At 38.0% G+C, this 17,906-nt stretch overlaps 1 protein-coding gene across 2 annotated transcripts in view; it reads left to right on the top strand.

The window, feature by feature from the left end:
- MICAL1 (microtubule associated monooxygenase, calponin and LIM domain containing 1) overlaps positions 1–17,875 on the top strand; it is a 46,932-nt gene extending 29,057 nt beyond the window's left edge. For both annotated transcript variants that reach the window (XM_087929673.1, XM_026718158.2), the window contains 12 exons: positions 1,087–1,274; positions 1,913–2,022; positions 2,201–2,251; positions 4,488–4,662; positions 5,668–5,750; positions 8,708–9,317; positions 10,325–10,407; positions 12,133–12,234; positions 13,105–13,198; positions 13,340–13,439; positions 15,871–15,944; positions 16,794–17,875. In XM_087929673.1, the coding sequence (XP_087785799.1) occupies positions 1,087–1,274; positions 1,913–2,022; positions 2,201–2,251; positions 4,488–4,662; positions 5,668–5,750; positions 8,708–9,317; positions 10,325–10,407; positions 12,133–12,234; positions 13,105–13,198; positions 13,340–13,439; positions 15,871–15,944; positions 16,794–16,948 (1,825 nt within the window). In that variant the 3' untranslated portion in view covers positions 16,949–17,875. The remainder of the gene's footprint in view (positions 1–1,086; positions 1,275–1,912; positions 2,023–2,200; positions 2,252–4,487; positions 4,663–5,667; positions 5,751–8,707; positions 9,318–10,324; positions 10,408–12,132; positions 12,235–13,104; positions 13,199–13,339; positions 13,440–15,870; positions 15,945–16,793) is intronic.
- Positions 17,876–17,906: the final 31 nt, after the last annotated feature.

Here is a 17,906-nt window from a genome sequence, read left to right as displayed (position 1 = left end):
CCTCATGGCGAGGGGAGTGTGTGTGTGTGTGTTTGTGCGCTCGCCCCGAGGTCGCTTCTACCGGCCGATCAAAGTGGCTGGTGACTGCATTTGGGGAGTTTCCATTGCCCGAAAGAGACTGCCTAAAGGCGAGGGGACATGGGCAGCCATGCCTCGCCCTGAAGCGGCTGGGGACTCTGCCTTCAAGGGAGCTTTCATCTGCTGATAGAAGCGGCCTCACGGTGAGGGGAGTGTGTGTGTGTGCGTTTGCCCCGAGGCCACTTCTACCGGCAGATCGAAGCTCCCTTGAAGGCAGAGTCCCCAGCCGCTTCGGGGTGAGGCGTGGCACACACACACTTCCCTCACTGCGAGACTGCTTCTACCAGCTGATTGAAGTAGCTGGTGACTGCATTTGGGGAGCTTCCATCGCAAAAGAGACTGCCCTAAAGGCGAAGGGAGACAGGTAGCCACGCCACACCCTGAAGTGGCTGGGGACTCTGCCTTCAGGGAGCTTCTATTGGCTATCGGGGTATTCTAGCCTAGGCTACCTGCAGGGCATTCCTAAAGGCAAGTTTTCTCCCCATCCCCCCCACCCTTCCCCCGCCCATTTCTCTTCACCTCGTGTAGTTCTAACAAACGATGTGAGAAATGGCGGGGAAAAGCATGGTTTGAATAGGCCTAAATTTTGTGGGGTGGGGCTTAATTTCACCTCATGCCTAGAAGTCATGCTGGGCCTTCCTACTGGTGGAGGCCGTATTGTTGGTGGAACATGGTAGGAGCTGGCAATAACTGTAGAAGCACTTCTAAAAAAAACCTTTACAGGTTTACAAAATTTGGAGACTTCTTTTTCTAGTTAAAGTCATCGGTTGGCTTTATTTATAGCAGTATCTTGTATAGTTAAAACAAAGGTTCGCAGAAAGGCACATCTGTTTAAAACAGAGCACTTTTTCCACCCACATTTATGATATAGCAGGCAACTGAGAATAAATTATGCTTCCTTTTTCTTTCTTCAACAGAGTCAATATTCCAGAAAACATCCTGAGGTTTAAATAATCTTTTACAGCTGGGCTGAGATTAGTCATTGTAATTTGTTTCTTCCAACTGTAGGGACTTCAATTCATTGGACCCAAATGACCCCATTGGGAACAACCAACTGGCTTTAGATATGGCTGAGCAGGAGTTAGGCATTTCTCCAGTCCTCTCCAGCACTGAAATGGCTTCCCTGTCTGATGATGAGCAACTTGGCTTGATCACTTACTTGAGCCAATTTTATGATGCCTTCAGGACTGCTCCAGGTAGAATGTCCCCCAAAAAATCCGGTTCTGAGTGCAGCCAATAAATATTTAGCATAAGCAATTTGGTAAACCTTGGTAGAGAATTGTCCCTTCTTTTAGATAAAGGCTTGTGCAGTATGCACTAGATGGGAATGAACAAGGTTGGATCAAAATAGAAACCTATATAATCCAGCATCCTTCCCCTTCCTCAATGATCAATCAGATTTTTATGGGGGCATCACAATCTTATCCCCCCGCCCCCCACTGTGCTACTATAACAGCTATTATTGAAAACTTCATGTCCTGATCTTGGAAATAATACCTAACTATTCTAACCAGTGGCCATTGGTGTCCTCATCCTCTATGAATTTGTCTAGTACCTTTTTAAATCCTAGTTGGTGTCATTACCATACTGTGTGGTTGTGAATTCCACAATAGTTGTGAGACCAGTATAATTGGAAGGTCAGATAAAATAACAAGTTTACAATGGTTCATTCATTGAATCTCTGTTCCTAGGCCTGTTATTTTCATATTGCCCCTGCAATAGAAATAGAGACATTATCACTCAGAGTACACACCCCACTTTAATAGGTTTAATAATGAAACTATATACCTCAAGCTTGATTCAGTATCAAAAAGTATCATATTTTCTCTTGTAGAATGGAAGGAGAAAACAGAGAAACCTCTTGTCCCATGTGGCACCAAAAGTGCTATCCTGTTTCTTAGCAAGCTACAAAAGACTTTATCTCTCTCACGTAAACGGAATTTGGTGAGTCTTTCTCAGCAGAGATTGCGGGACCATAACCAAACATTCCCAGTTTCTTCTATTTCTGCTTTATCTTTATTAAAAATAAGGAGCATGGGGGGTTAAGCATGCTCTGGAAGAGTTCTGAACCTTCCCTCTTTATTGACATTTCAAAGATACAACTTTGAATCTTTGATTGTAGGAAAAGTCTACCTGGGATGCAGAATCCAAGAAGTTAAAGCAAGAGGCTGGGGTAAGTTCTCCCATCATAGTTTTCTATTCATTTTTTAGTATCGTCCTTCTTGAAAAGATATAAGGTTACTAGAACAGTAAATATTCAGTGTCGTTATGTAAACTATATTTATATATTTATATTTATATCCTGCCATTCATGAGGCTATGCATAGGAGTCCCTCTTCCCCACAGAAATGTTTTTTTCTCACAACAGGAAACTTGTGAGATAATAATTATGTTTGGTCACACAGCCCGATGTTGGCATTTAGCATTTTAGCTACCTTCCTAAGGACCTGTAATTATTATAACACACCTTTGTTTTGTACAACTCAAGAAGGTATACATAATGCTCCTGCCTCCTTTATCCCAACCACAACATTCCTGTGAGGTAAATTGGGCTGAAAAAGAAAGATTGGTCCCAAATCAGTGAGCCATGGACTGAGTCTCCATGGTTGAGGGAGGTTCCCCTGGTCCTAGTTTAGTGCCTTAACCACTATGCCATGCTGATTCTACCCTAAAACCAGTCAGCTAGAATAGGGTTGGAGAATCTATGGCCGCCATATCAGTTCACAGTATTTCTAGTTGGAATGATCTGGGTTCATGGAATTGACATCCAAAATATGAACTAAGTTTGTTATTTCATTTGTGATTAGTTCTGTGTGAAAGGGATTATGTTGTCAGTTGTGCAATCATCTTTCAACAATCCTTCATAATCAGCTGTAGAATTTATCATAGGGAAGGATATTGCATGTAAATTTTGTTACAATCTATCCTGAAAATCTTCTGATGTTTCATTTTAAGTAATATATCAGATCTAGTCTAGAGAAGGAAGGAAGGAAGAGTGGCTTCTGTTATCATGAATAAGTATTCCTAGTAGATAATTTATGAAAAACATGAGTCCTTGTTGTATAAATCATTGTAGTAAATGGTACAAATTTTCTGACTTTGGAACACCAAGATAGAAACTTCAGTACACATAATTTATGAACTACAGCTTTTCTGTGACTAATATGTTGAACCCTGCATCTAAATTCTAATCCCAGTGGTTAAGCTCCACCTGTAAAAATTGGAATTCAAATGTCATTTGACAAATTCCATCCTCCAGCTTGTTGGCTACTCAACCCCAAATGAATTTTGGCTGGGGCAGTAAGAGATTCATTTTCAAAACTCAACTGAGACTTGTTCAATTCATTTCCCTTTCCCAAAACTATTGCAGTAAAATTTTGGCTTGTGGGAAATTCTTGTGGCTGAGATGTGCTTGTATGATTGCACAGAACAGCTGCCAAAAGTTTGGATGGTGCCCAAACTATTAGTTTTTCCACCAGAGGTCAAGACACTCGTTTCCCTGTTTTGCAAGAGGCTCTCTGAAACAGCTGTTGGGCCAGGTGATGAGGAAGAAGCTGGATTAACCAAACAATGAATGAAGTTGCTATTATGTCCCATTTGTACAGTTACATGCTGTCAGGAAGCTCAACAGCATTGCTCAGATTCACACATTCTCATGAAAAGATTACTTTGATGGATGTTTCAGGGACTCTCTAATGGATCTGCCTCCCTAAGGATTTTGCTGCCTTATTTTGAGCTAAGTTACTGGAGTTTAACATATAATGCTATCTGAAGTATGTCTCTAGAAATCTAGGAAGCTCCCCCATAAATCTGACCATGGGTTCATCTAATCTAGAATTGCTATAGTGACTGATACCAGCTCTTTAGGATTTCAGACATTGCTATTTTTTTCAGTCCTTTCCATAAATGCTAGGAATTAAACCTGGGACTTCCTTCACATTTCACTCTTCCTTATCATATTCAAAATGAGTAAGGTTATGATTAACAGCCAGAGTAAAAAATCCAAAGGGCATTTCTCTCTCATACACACCTCTATTGGATATCTTTTATAATTGATATCCTTTATTAAGAGAACAGTTGTGCTATGGAGAACAGCTGTACTTTGACCTCTGTTCTCTGGACAACAGCACTGGGATTTCTGGGTGGTAAATAGAACAACTCTTGTACTCTTGATAGTGTTCACTTTGCAACTCATTGCAATTACCCATTTGCACATTGCTCTGGCTTCTACCATCTCGTACACCCAATTGATTGCCATACCCTCATTCCTTATTGGCTTTCTGATCTGGGTGATCCATGAAACCTGATAGCACAGATCAGCACTGACCTGACCTGAGGATAGAGTCTGCTTGAGGTTTAAGACTGCTCAGAATTCATGACCCTAAGGGAAACTATTGATCTTCTGATAGACTTTGCCTGTCTCTCCGATGAGGAGCAGTGATGCCTGCTACTTCTGTGGAGATCACATTTACATCCTGGAGCGGGTCAGTGCCGAAGGGCGCTTCTTCCATCGAGGCTGCTTCAAATGCCATTACTGCAAAATAACATTGCGACTAGGAGATTTTCTCTTCAATGAAGATGATGGTAAGTAGAGAGAAAAGCTTAGAGCCAATAATTGGCAAGCCTGATAGACGCAGCCGTAGAGGAGAAGCAGAAATGCTTTGAGTTGTCTGAACTCTGTCTGTATTGTTTCCTGTTTTCTTTTGTTGTCTCCAGACAGAGTATGAATAGAGACGTACAACCAAAAGTTCAGGGTATTATGCCCAGCAGCCTTAGAAGTGATATCCTGTAATGGTATATGGGAATGACCTTAGAAGACAGAAGAGATGCTGCTTTGGGAACAATAAGATAAGAGAGGTTAAGTCCACAATTCAAAAAGGAATTTCCCTTCCTTCTCAGTCTGTGAAAAAGACCACAGAAGTTTATACTAAGTGTAAGATTTGCCAGATTATGTTAATTTAGCCTTACAATAATATAGAATTAGCTTAAGTGGTTGTATTTCCTGCCTGGTCCACTTGGGAAGATTGGCATCAATCTTGCAAGCCAATTGCATTTTATTCTAAGGCCACATTAACATAATCTTGTAAACCTGACAGTACAAATTTCCCATCATCTTTTTTACAGCCTGAGAAATAAGGGAGGTTCCCTTTTTGAATTTCTCTGCCCATTATGCAGCTGTGGGCTGTACCTTCTCTTATCTGATTGTTCCCTAGGCTGCATCTCTTTCATCTGCTAAGTCATTCCTACGTACCATTACATCCCCAGAGACTTTCAATATAGTTGCCTGGGGGGGGGGGGGACACATGACACGACTATTAAATAGTTGATTGCAAAGGGGTAATGTTAATTATTTTTCATGAATATGTAATCAAATCAAAATTAGTCCTTTTCTGGTGCTATACATTCTTTGGCGTGTTATACCCTACTCAAAGGCCAAGTGTGACCCTCAGGCTGGAAATTACACACCCTTGTTTCAGATTCTGCCATTGCCACATCCTCCTTTTATTTAATCCTGAAGATTAAATCTGCATCCCAATAGCATTTCTGGTTGAATTGCGGTCACATACTAACCTGATTGTTTCTTCCCAGGCAACTTCTATTGCACAATGCATTCCTTGGTCTCATCAGACATGACTACCCCCAGCAAAGCTTCCTTCAAAGAAGCATATGAGGTAGGTAGGATGGCTGCCTTTTCAGAATCCGGCTGAGTGTTAGAGCAGAGCAGGAACAAGTGGATATTCTTGAAAGGATTGGATTATATGAGAAGGATCTTTTCTGTGGTTTTGAGTTTTGAGTTTGACCAATGTTTTGTTCAGATTACTGACAGTGCTGACAAAAACAAAGTGCTTTAGAACAATATCTTTAGACATGCAATAATGAAAACATGAAAATATGATGTAATCTAAGCAGATGTACGTCATTTGCATCTTGGGCAACACAACAGTAATTTCCCACATATTCTGAACAGAATCTCAGTTGGAAGACACTGACCAGGAAATTGATTGTGTGTGTAGGTAGCAAAGTAAAACTAATGATTTGGGGAAGGGGGGGTGGCTATGTGAAAAAAAGGAAATATGTAAGGAAGAAATCAAAAGCAAATTAGCTGGCATCATAATCCCTTTACTGAAATCTATTATACTTCTGATCATTGTGTCTCTCCCTGCCACCTGTCAAAAGAAATGATTGTGTTTGAACACCATGTAAGATTTGAATGTTAATTTATTGTGACAAGCAGTTTACCGCTGATACTGCTTGTTTGCCCATGCTTGGTTCCACTTTCTTGTGGGTGCGATTAAACAAATTTAAACAGCAAGCACAACATTATACAGTAAGAACTGTGAACAGTGGCTTCGCTTCCTAAGCCAGAATCAATGCAAGAAGAGAATGTAGCATATGACTCTCATCTGTAAAAAAACAAACCATATTTCTTTATTTGCATGCAGAGATGAATCTTGTTTTGTAAGACGCTGCTCCTACTTTCATTCAGAGCTTAGAGGAAACAATTATAACACTGCTTTCTCTTCCTCTGTAAAAGGCGCAAGAAAGAACAATCAGAATGATAGGAAACTGGCTTCAAATTCAGAGTTTTAATATTTTTAAATAATTTTTGTTTATTTTATTGAAGATTTTTTTAAACAAAGTAAATAGTCTAAAAATACAGCTAATGAAGAAAAATAATAAATAGTGAGGGGGGAAAAGAAAATAGAATTGGGAATGAAAAAGATTAGTAAAGAGGCAGCTTCTGATCTTGGTAACAGTTATAAATATATTTATATTTTGTCCTCTCTAAAGTTACATCATAATATACTTCTTTTTATAAGCCTACTCTTTCTAATCTGAAAACCAATAAACCACAAATTCTTCTCTTTTTTCAGCAAAAAAAAAAGTCCATGAGGAGCTCCCAGTACTGATAAATCTAATTGTTGTTGTTTCTCTAACCAAAACAAATTAATTTTGCTATGTTAGTTCTTCCATGGCTATTTTCTAATTGGCTATCCATTAATCCCAGCAAGTAAAGTTCTGGTTTCAATTAAATGTTGATCTTTAAATTTCTTTGTATTATTATATGTATTTGAACCCAGAAATTTGGGACTTGAGGTTTAAGAGGTTGAGGCTTGAGGTTTTATCATTCCCATCTGGGATGATAAAAATGATACTTCATGATGTCCATATTTCCAACATAAATTTGAAGTTCCTTTATACATTCAGACATTTTTTCTGGAGTCATACACCAATAGATATATCATTTTATAAACAGTCACTTTTAGATTATAACATAATGTAAATTTCAATCCTTTTAACCATATATCTTCCCACTGTTCCATCAGTATGTTATGCCCAAAGTTCTTAGTCTATTTTGTCATGCATTATTAGTCTATTTTTTCATTTGCTCTTTTTTTGTTACAAATGTCAGTAAATGTTTATATTATAGATTTGGAGAGTTACATGTTCATCATTTGCACATAGTTCAATTTCAAATTCTTTCATCTGCTTTTCAGTTCCAAATGTTCTATTCTCTACCATAAATATACCATAAATCTCTTAATTGTGCATACAAAAGCCATTGAAAACTCAATTCCTCTGCAGTCACTTGCTCTCTTGATTTCATTTTATATTCTTCATGTTCCTGTTCTAACAACTCTCGATAGGCTAACCATTTTTCTTTATGTACTGTTTTTTTTCCTATAAAATGCTTCTTGTGCTGAGACTCATAAAGGAATTTTCAGGCACAATCTGAGTTTATATTTATTTCATACTCTCAATATGCTACTTTTATTATAATTTATATCCTTAGTTTTATTGTACCATAGAAAACCATAACATCTGAACCTCAGATTGTGCACTTCTTATTCTAAAATTTGATTATTTCGCAACAAAATCTATATTTTTATCCAAACTAAGCAGCAAGTTGCAAAATACAATTTAGATCAGGTAGTGCCAATCCTCCTCATTTCTTTTATTAGTATTTTATGTTCAATCTTTTTCAGGGAGGGGGGTATTTCTTGCCATACAAACGTAGATATATCTTTCTGCCATTGTTGCTAGCACCTGTAGATTTTCAATAAATCTGATAATTGGCTGATTCTGGTCATGTAAGATGGGAAATGCTTCGTGTAGGATATGATCAAGTCTTTGAGTGCTGTACCACAAGGGTTATAATAAAAAGAGATTAGATAGATGCCTGGAAATTAATGTTCTCAGTAGTTTAAGTTGTGATGTATGTTGTTTATCATATTTATTTTTATTTATTTATTAGCTATAGTTTTGGAAGCAGTGTGTCTCTCCATATTATTTCTTTGAGTTATACCTCCCCTTTAATTCAGGAGCCTCAAACAGCACCAGTAACATTCTCTCCTTCTATTTTTCCATGTGACATTAACGCTGGATCAAGAAGAATGACCAGGCCTGAGGAGAGTCCTAGGTCAACATCTAAATCACAACACCACAGCTACTTTAGTTGGTGAAAACATGCAGATACTGTTGTATTAATGGGCAATGGTATCTTATAAGCTTTCTATTCAGAACCTGCTTGGCTACTTTGAGAGCAGGGTATCAATATGAGAGAGTCTTCAAATGTTTTTATATATTTGCAGTTCATTTGCAAACTTGTTGTGTTTTGTTTCTGCAGGGTTTATCCGATGTGGACAGCCCAGACAAAAATTTTTTAGACTGGACTACTGAAGAAGAGAGGATGAAAGAGAGAAAGAGAGAAAAAAATCCACATTGGCAAAACCTGGATGAGATTATGTCTCCCTTTGTAGATCAGCTGCCAGAACACCAGCCTGAACCACTTCAGAAACAAGGCAGTGAAGGCTCCGGCCTGTTCCCATCAGAAAAGAAACGTGCCGATACAATAAGCTCCTCACAGCATCCACATCGACTGTCCTCTCTTGTGGGAGAGAAGAAGCCAAGTGACTCTGTTCCCAAGGCTGATTCAGCTTTTCAGACTGAGGGAAGCAGAAGATCACCTGAAAACAAGGCACAGGACCAAACAATTTGGAGTGGTCACTCTAAGGGAGAACCTTGTCTAAATCTCCTTTCACAAGGATCAGGCCTTACTATTTTGGGAGAAGGTTCAAACCCCACACTAGAGCAAATGCAATGTGAAAATATCCAGAAGAAGAAAATTTGTTTGTCAGACTTGGAAAAGCTTGAATTATCCAGACTGAGTCCAATTTCAAACCCGCTTGATATTTCAGATACAGGGCTGGAAGAATCCAGCTTCAGCAGAGAATCAGGTTCTTTTCCTTGCTTATTTTTTTATTATATCTCAAATGTTCCAAGTAGATGGTAAAAGAGAGAAGGAGTAAAGACTCAACAAAAGAGGATGAATGAAAATCAGATGTCTGTGATTTACATACTTTTTATCCATTTTATGTGGCATTTTCCATAACGCAAGGCAAATTCTGTCATGGTATTCATCATATGGGATTTTTTTTTTCTTTGTTGCCATTTAAAAAGATTGTGAACTCTGTGTTCTTTGCAAACAAAAGGTCCCTCATCATTAACCACAGAAAGTTGTTCTCGCTCTTTTCCATGACATTGGATCTCTTTGAAAATTACAATAGGCGGTGATGTTTGAGGCAGTTTCCAGTTTGCCCATATCAGTTCAAGCAGTTTGCCAAGCTCTTTTATGCACTCTTTGATTTTTTCTTTTTACTGTGCAATTTTCCCATTCCCTACATCCTGCAGCATCTCTTTACCCAATTCATTTCTTGGAGCTCCTCAGAAAACCAAGGAGCTGCTTGAGAGGAGGCTGTCCAGGACCAATCCTGGCCAGAGATGTGATTGCCTCTGCATTTCAGATTGGTGAAATCCTCTACCATTTCTTAAAAGAAATTTTCATTTCATCTGTGACTAAAAAAATCCCTCCACCTCCTGCACTGCTTGAACTTTAGAAAACAGAAATGATCACTTCGGTCAAGGAATCGTTCATCCTTCACTGAAGTTTGATGGGTTTCATCCTTTGAAACTAAAGTTTGCCCCCCAAAATCTAGTGTTCCATTTACTATGGAAGAGTTTTCCCCTTTGTAGAATTAGGTTCTGATTCTGAATGGTGCAGAAATGCCAAAGCATTTGCCGCATTTAATATTATAAAAGCAAGCCTTCTTTCAAATTCTGACAGAGAAAAAGAATACTGCCATAGGTTCAAGCTTGCAAGTTTAACCTAAAGAACCCCTGTGGCTCTGTTACATGCAAAGTGAATACAGTAATATTTCTCATCATAGCTGTTTTTCTTTGGCAGATTTTCTGGAGGGTGACAGTGACAGTGAGGAGGAGGAGGAAGAAGAAGAAGAAGAAGGGAACTTAGATCTTGGGAGAAACATGGTGAGTCAAGACACCTGAATTCCAACAAAACAATGTTTGGATGCATACATCAAATATTTCTCAGAGTTGGTTTTATGTATTATGTAGAGTTGCTTTTATGTAATCTAGGAGAATCATATTGTCACGACATTAGTAGGTAAAAAACATTTGTCATATTTTCTTAGTATTATTTTTTGCTTTTACAAAAAAATCTCGTATGCATGATCTTTCTTCTGTATGCCATCAAAGGTTTTAAGTTTTTTTTTCTTTTTCTAATTACTTTCTTTTTCTGGTTTTTCTATCTACAAGCTTCTTGGTTGCCTTTCTTTTCTCTTTATCATGTATGTATTTCTTTTCTCAACCTGAGTATTTTCCATGTGAGTGGACTCTGGCTTGCAGAATTCTCAGCTCCAACAGTACTCAATTCTGGGGAACATCTGCATGGGGAGGACACAAAATTAAGGAAAACTGCCAAACATCCTTTCACTACTTTTTCTAGTAATGTCTTGTCATTCTGTGATCCCAGAATGCTGTTTTCCCTGTATACATCACCTACTCTTTTCTTCTTCCTAACACAAGGTTCTTAGAAGACCCATTTCTATTCCCTGTATCTTTTTACATATGATTGCTATTTTGTTTTGGTCACCCCGGTGTTCTTTTATTGTCCTCTCTTTACAACTGTTACCAAGACTTTGAAACGCCCAGCAACTCCTTTCAATAAAAGGCTCACAAAGTGATAAATACAAATCTCAACACACTTCTTTAAATCCATAGGGGATAGGAGTAATGTGAGAAACAGTTACTCGGAGCTTTGACGTCCCTTTAGTTGGTGATACCAATCTTTAATTTTCTCTAATGGGGAAGTAAGGGTTAGAAAATGGCCACAGGAAATTTAGAATAAGTTTTTAGGTCTCTGAAATAAATGCAAATGTTTCTGTACTAAAATATTGATTCATAAGACTCTTACAAAGTTCATCAGGCTATCTCCAGTGAAAACAGAGAATGCTTCCATGCACTTTACAAGTTAAGACTGTGTAGTTAACAGACTCTTTAAGAGGTGTAACTTTAAAAGGTGTAGATTGGAACTTCGTTGATTATTCTTGAATCTTTGACAGGCCTTTCATCTTTTGCCCAGTGATCCAGATCAGGTGGTCTCAAATCATGGTTTACAATTTAGATTTTGAGCATCTTATTTGGAAAGCTGATCCTTGTGCAGTTAAAGCAAGTGGCATTGTTCCTATTACCTAATAATTTCTTGCCTGCTTTGTCATATATCTGTAGTTTTTGGAGTATTAGTGAAGTTTGCTATATTTATTCATTATTTTCAACTTTTGGCCTTTCAGAATAGGAAAAAATTTGTGAGGAGGTTAAGAAACAAAATAAGCTTAAATCACAAAAGCATGATGAGTTGCATCATCATATCAGTATATTTATTTCTTGTTCAAGTCTTATTTGTGGGACAAACAGGCATTGTATCTATTCGTTCATCACTTGGGGGTGGGGAGGTTGTATTGCAGAGGTTGGGAACTTTACTTCAGCCTGTTCATCAGGCATCCTGATTTTGGGGGAAAATTTGAGCATTTCCAATAGAGTGTTTTATGTTTGGTATGCAGGAGTCCAGTTGATTTTAGCAGCCATGTAAGCAGCGATGGCATGCCTGAGTCAATCGCTGCAGATAGACAATAGCTTTTAAGTCCTCCGGCATGGCCTTCTCTTGTTTTTACCTGTGCACATTGTGCTTTGCAGCATTTCCTTAGCTTCACTGAAGACACTCAGTATCCAACTTGGAAGAAGACATTATTGCGACGAGCCAAAGAGGCCGAAATGAAGAGGTTTTGTAAAGCTCAGGTGATTTTCTTTGTCAAGAAATTTATGCAGAATTTATTCAAATAAGGAAATGGGATCTGAAAAAATAGAGAAGCCCAGGCACCATGTGATGTGCAGGTTCACTTCCTGCTCTCTGCAGCTATCAAGAATATTATATCCAAACAGTATGTTTAATACTGCAAACGTGTGTAGCAGCATTTTCACAAATTCACCTATTACCTTGGACAGCAACCTTGTTTGGCTGCTTTGTTTCCATGTCATTAGAGCTGTGTGTTGGGAAGTGGGAAAGGAAGAAGGGGCATGGCTGGCATGTAAAACCTTCTCTCTTATGAGGATATAAATAGCACTTAATACTTATATACTGCTCCATAGTGCTTTATAGCACTCTCTGGGTGGCTTAGAGTCAGCATATTGCCTCCAATAAGTTGTGTCCTCATTCTACCAACCTCAGAAAGATGGAAGGCTGAGTCAACCTTGAGCTGGTGAGGATTGAACTCCTGGCACCCAACAGAATTAGTCTGCAATGCTGCATTCTAACCACTGTGCCACCATGGCTCTTGTAATAAGTATCATAAGGAAGATATAAATTCTGAATGTGATATTCCCAGATATTTATACCTGGGTTTGAAAATGTATAAGGATGTTTCTGTATTATCCATGCTTTTTGTGTTGATTTTGCAAAAATTCTTTCATGACATCATTAACACTTAGCAGTGAAGCTGTTTCAATCCTAGTAAAGACTTAAATGTGACGTTATGATAGGCATTTCACTGGCCTGTCTTCCTTTTCCTGAAATTCCCTCTTGCTATAGAATCTGGTTGCAGGTTCTCTTCTTGCATTTCAAAACCTTTGTTTTAATCAATGTTTATTTTGACCCAATATTTTCTTCAGGCCATCCAGAGGCGGTTAGAAGAGATTGAAGTGACTTTTCGGGATCTTGAGAAACAGGGCATAAAGGTGGAACAATCTCTGCGAGAACAGGCAGGTAAGAATCTGAAGTTTCCTTGAATAGGAATGGTGTTTGAATTGTGTGTGAAGAATGGGTGCCACAAGTGGTATATTGGTTCTTCTTTAAGCCAACGTGTCAGATTTAACTTCTCACATCTCCCCTTGTCATATTCTTTAGGAACAGAGTCTGAACTGAAGAAGCAGTGGATGAACCAGTTGCTCGCGTTGATCCAAAAGAAGAACAGCCTGATGTCTGAGGAGTCTGACCTCATGATTGAGTAAGGAACTCTACAAATTATGTCAGTTAAGATCCGTAACTCATTTTGACCATAGAAAATTGATCCAGTGCTGCTCTTTCATGTGCCATAGGAATTATAAGGGAGACCACAAGCCATTTGTGGTTTCTCCTAAAATAACCTTCAAGCAAGCAAGTGGACTAGCTTCTCAGCTTATATCAAAAAACGATCAGAATGAGTCCTAGATAGCATGAACAGTATAAACACCCCACTTGCGTCCCAGAAAAGTGTTAAAAATGTAATTTTATACTCCAAATAAGATAATCATGGAGTATGAATAAAAGCATTCTGCCCAAAAGAGAAAAAATATACTTGACATCAGCTCATTGTCCTTTATTATTTCTGTTACCCCTTAACCTAATTCCAAACAGCCTTCTTAATGTTTTGGATTAATAGCTCCTTTAATATTTTATAATACTGTTTCTTCTAACATTGTGAAGCCATCCAGTATCATTTTGGAGTTGACCTACAAATGTGATAAATAATAAATACCAATTCCATTCCAATTCAGTTCTATCATTAATATTCATTAAAATCTTAACAACTTTAACATTTCTTTTCAATTAAATATACTTCCTTGGGAACACATAAGCTTTCCGTAATTAATTTCCCCCCCCCATTTCTCTTCCCTTATATTTTATAAAACATAAATAATTAAAATGTTCCCATCCTTTCCTAATTCAATTCTCTCATTCGTTTTATTTCCTTTATTTATTAACAAACATTTCGCTAGATTACAATAACTATTTTATCCATCATTTTAATCATACATCGTTTCATATTTTCTAAAATTATTTCTATTTCTAATATAACAATACTATCTTTTGTACCTTTGCAGAAACTCTTTTTCAATTAAATTTTCACCCATTATCTCTAAATAGGCCCTGTTTCTCCATATCTTGTTTCTGTCCTTTATAACTTCTTTTCCTTTCCTTCTTCCCTCTCTTCTTCTCCCTCCCCTTTTTACCCCCTTGTCTCTCTACTTCTAATTCTCTCTTCTGTATTCCCCTCTTCTGTTGCTTTCTAATATTATACTTATTTTTCAAACTATCCTTCTTTTTCTTGGTTGTTTTTTCAAATCTTAAACTTTTCATTCTCTTTCCCCCCTTTCCTTTTTTTCCTCCCACATAAAATTACTTAAAGATGGCTTCTTCTTTGTCCCAATCTTCTTGTTCTGCAGGCATTTCTTGTTGTTTCTCATAGTTCCAGATCTCCATTTCTAAGAATTGAAATACGAAGCCAAAAGAACCTCTCCCTTCTTGTGCATCTTCTTTGTACTTTTTAAGTTCCATTTTCAGTTCTTCTAAAAGTAGTGCCATTTTAAATACTTTTAAACAACCACCCAATTGATTTTAGTCATTCAAATGCAATAACCAAAAATCCAGAGATCACCAAATACTCCCAAGCTGTTTCTTCATGCTTCTTTTTTCACTTTCTCTTCCTGGGGTTCTCCTATTTTGTTGCCAGGTTTCAGTTAAAATGTATCTTTTAGAAGTCTTGTTGAGGTTTTACTGTAAATTCCTTTTAATTCCAGGCAGTCTCCTCCCTTTTTTCCAGATCCTGCCCTTTTATTCTTTTTCTCTCCTTTCCTGCTTTTAAAAGCTTTTAAGTATCCAGAAATCTTTATTATCCCTTTGATATTTTATTTTCAGCTTAAATGCCTATTGATGTCAAAGTAGTGTTTTTTTTCAATTTCTTATTTAAATCTCTTAGCTGTCAGTATAGGGAAAGGGAGAGAAGAAAAAAACCAAATCCTTTCCCTTTTCTGTCCTTCACTGCTTCAAAGTCTTCTTTGGGAACAATGTTACTTTTTTTTTTTAGTTTAAATTCCAGGGTACCTTAGTTGTTGCTTTTGCAGTTTAACCCGGTCAACCAAAACTTTCTCATCTTTTCTTCCTCCTGCACATTCTTTTCCGGTCGGGTTCTTCTTTGAGGTGGCCATTTCTGACCACTGCTGCAACCGCCTTCGGGAAAGGGAGTAATGGCCAGCTGAGGAGGAGAGATGCGGCTCTCCTCAACCCTGCTGGCAGTGTCCTCCCTCTTCACCACCTCTACAGGGTGGCTTAGCCCCGAAACCAGCAGCTCGGGGCGCTCCAGCGGCGAGCACGGACCAAAACCGCGCATGATCGCGGTTTCGGTCTGTCCGTGAAGAGGCTGAAACCGGAAGTCAATTCACTAGAATACTTCTGTTAGCAAGACAAATATACCTAAGGTATAGTGATATCATTTACATTTATGCTCTTCCTCATCTCATTTAGTATGGAGTTTTTGAAACGAGTGTGTACATACTGTATATACAGAGGACCACATGTTGCAATGAGAAAATCAGTGCAGAAACTCCAGGAAAGGGAATTCCTTATGTTATGAGGAATTTTTTCTTAGTTCTGGATAGTAACAATGACATTTTTTTTAGTGTGCAAGAGCTGAAGCTGGAGGAGCAGCAGTGCCAGCTGGATCAAGAGCTACGGCGCTACTATAATCTGGATGGTAAGAAAGAACATAATAGGTTGTTGTGGGAAAAAAGGAGGAGGAAGATGTGTTGGATATGTTCGCCACCTGGAGTTATTTGTAAAATAATAAAGTAGGATACAAATGAATAAATAAGAGCTGCCCAAGCTCATTATGAGATGAACTATAATTTTTGCCCTGAAAATAGCTGCTATTTAATCAGCTCAATTAATTTGTACTCAGAAATGACCAATGTAGCAGATTGTGAAAAGCCAGGAGTCTGGTGGTCATAAGTCACACAGCCCTGGAAGATCCAACGTTGTGAAAGTTCTAAACAATGGACATTGGGTAACAAATAGAATCTCAAAATTGAAAGAAAATATTTCTCTGCCAAGCGGAGTTTCCCATTTGTCTTTGTTTTGCCCATATGTTTTGTCAAAGTTTGGCTTCAACAGCATATTTATTATGGCCATATGTAGTCTGGTATTCTCAAGATAGGAGAATACCAGACTACATTTAGGTATGTTCACTCTGTGTGCATGGAGTGATGCCATGCTGGGGCAGAAAAACTAGGAAAGTTTATGTTCATTTGTTTATTCATTCACTTGGGTTATGAAAGTATAATTCTTGGAAATCTATTCGGGATGAAACTTTAATCCTAGGTTTCCATGCAATATATTTTCACTTTGACAAAATAATAGATAAAGACTAGGGAACTTGCATCTCTTCAGATTTGCCTCTTTCCAGAAATGGTTAGCCTTTGCATTACCAAAGAAGTTTGAAGATGTAATCCAGATACTCACAGTCCTAGTAGTTCTTTTTCTCCTTTACTATGTAATTAATATTATGATGGTTCCTTATTATGAGCATGTAATTTTTGTTTTAAAGATTATTTGAAAACATCTGAGGACCATGAGGCAGAGAAGATGATCTTGTCCCAACTGGTTGCAATTGTGAATCAGCGCAGTGCTCTCATCGAGATGCAAGAGAGGAAGCGGCTCAGTGAACTTTCTGAGCATGCTCCAGTGATGGAACATGCCTAGAATATTTGAGGTCAGGTTTATCTGGTGGATAAATTTCCTGAACATCATTCGTATTGGGGAAGCCATTCCATTCTAGACTCTGATGAACAAACCTAATCTTTTGGAGCTTGAAGCATCTGATGCAACTACTTTTAAAAAAAAGTATTTTAAGGAGTAATAAGGAAACTAGAACTGCTTTTCATTGTTTGCAGATACAACTGTTGAAGGCTTTAAGAAAGCAGTCTATTTGCAGCATTTGGAGGGAAAATAATATTCAGAATATGTACATATTATTTAGCTATTGATGTATATATATTTGCAGTTAGCATGCTCCACTTTTACACAGGGCCTCATCCAAGAGAAAAGATTTCTTTCATCCAACTGCTGCAGGTGACTATGTGATCTACATGTGGTAAATTAGGAGGGACTATATTGTTTAAGTGGAGAAGTATTCTAAAAACAAAAAAGCATGATCCCTTCATGGAGTTCAGAGAAGCCTTCAAACTGTCCAGAGTTATATTCTAGAAGAGGACAATTAGCTAAAATCTCTTGAAGAATATACAGAATCAGCAGAATATTTTAGAGGAAAGAAATAGATGCCCTACAATAAAAATTAAAAATACCATCATCAAAGGACTTCTGCCATAATAAATGTGCAAGGAGAAATATACATCCCTCGCACGTTTTTTCAAGCAAAACAGATGCTACAGGGCAAGATCTTGAAGCTGGAGCAGTACGGTTGAAAAATGTATGCACTTCCTGCAAAATAAACAATGAATGTGGATGCAGATCACAATACACTGCTCCTGAGGAAATACTTCAAGTGAACAGATGTTATTTGGTAACTAAGGTCAATTTACAATCTGAAAGCTGCTACTCCGGGATGGATATAAGCCAACTCATTTTTCACAGACTTGCTCCAATAAACATAATGGAGTGAAAACGCAATTCTGTCTTTTGTCATCCGTTAACTTCACAA

The sequence above is a fragment of the Pseudonaja textilis genome, chromosome 3 (genome assembly GCF_049901715.1).
Source record: "Pseudonaja textilis isolate UNSWEBS1 chromosome 3, rPseTex1.2, whole genome shotgun sequence".
Classification (NCBI taxonomy): Eukaryota; Metazoa; Chordata; class Lepidosauria; order Squamata; family Elapidae; genus Pseudonaja; species Pseudonaja textilis.
The sequence above is the reverse complement of the archived record's forward strand: the minus strand, read 5'-3'. Positions and strand labels throughout refer to the sequence as shown.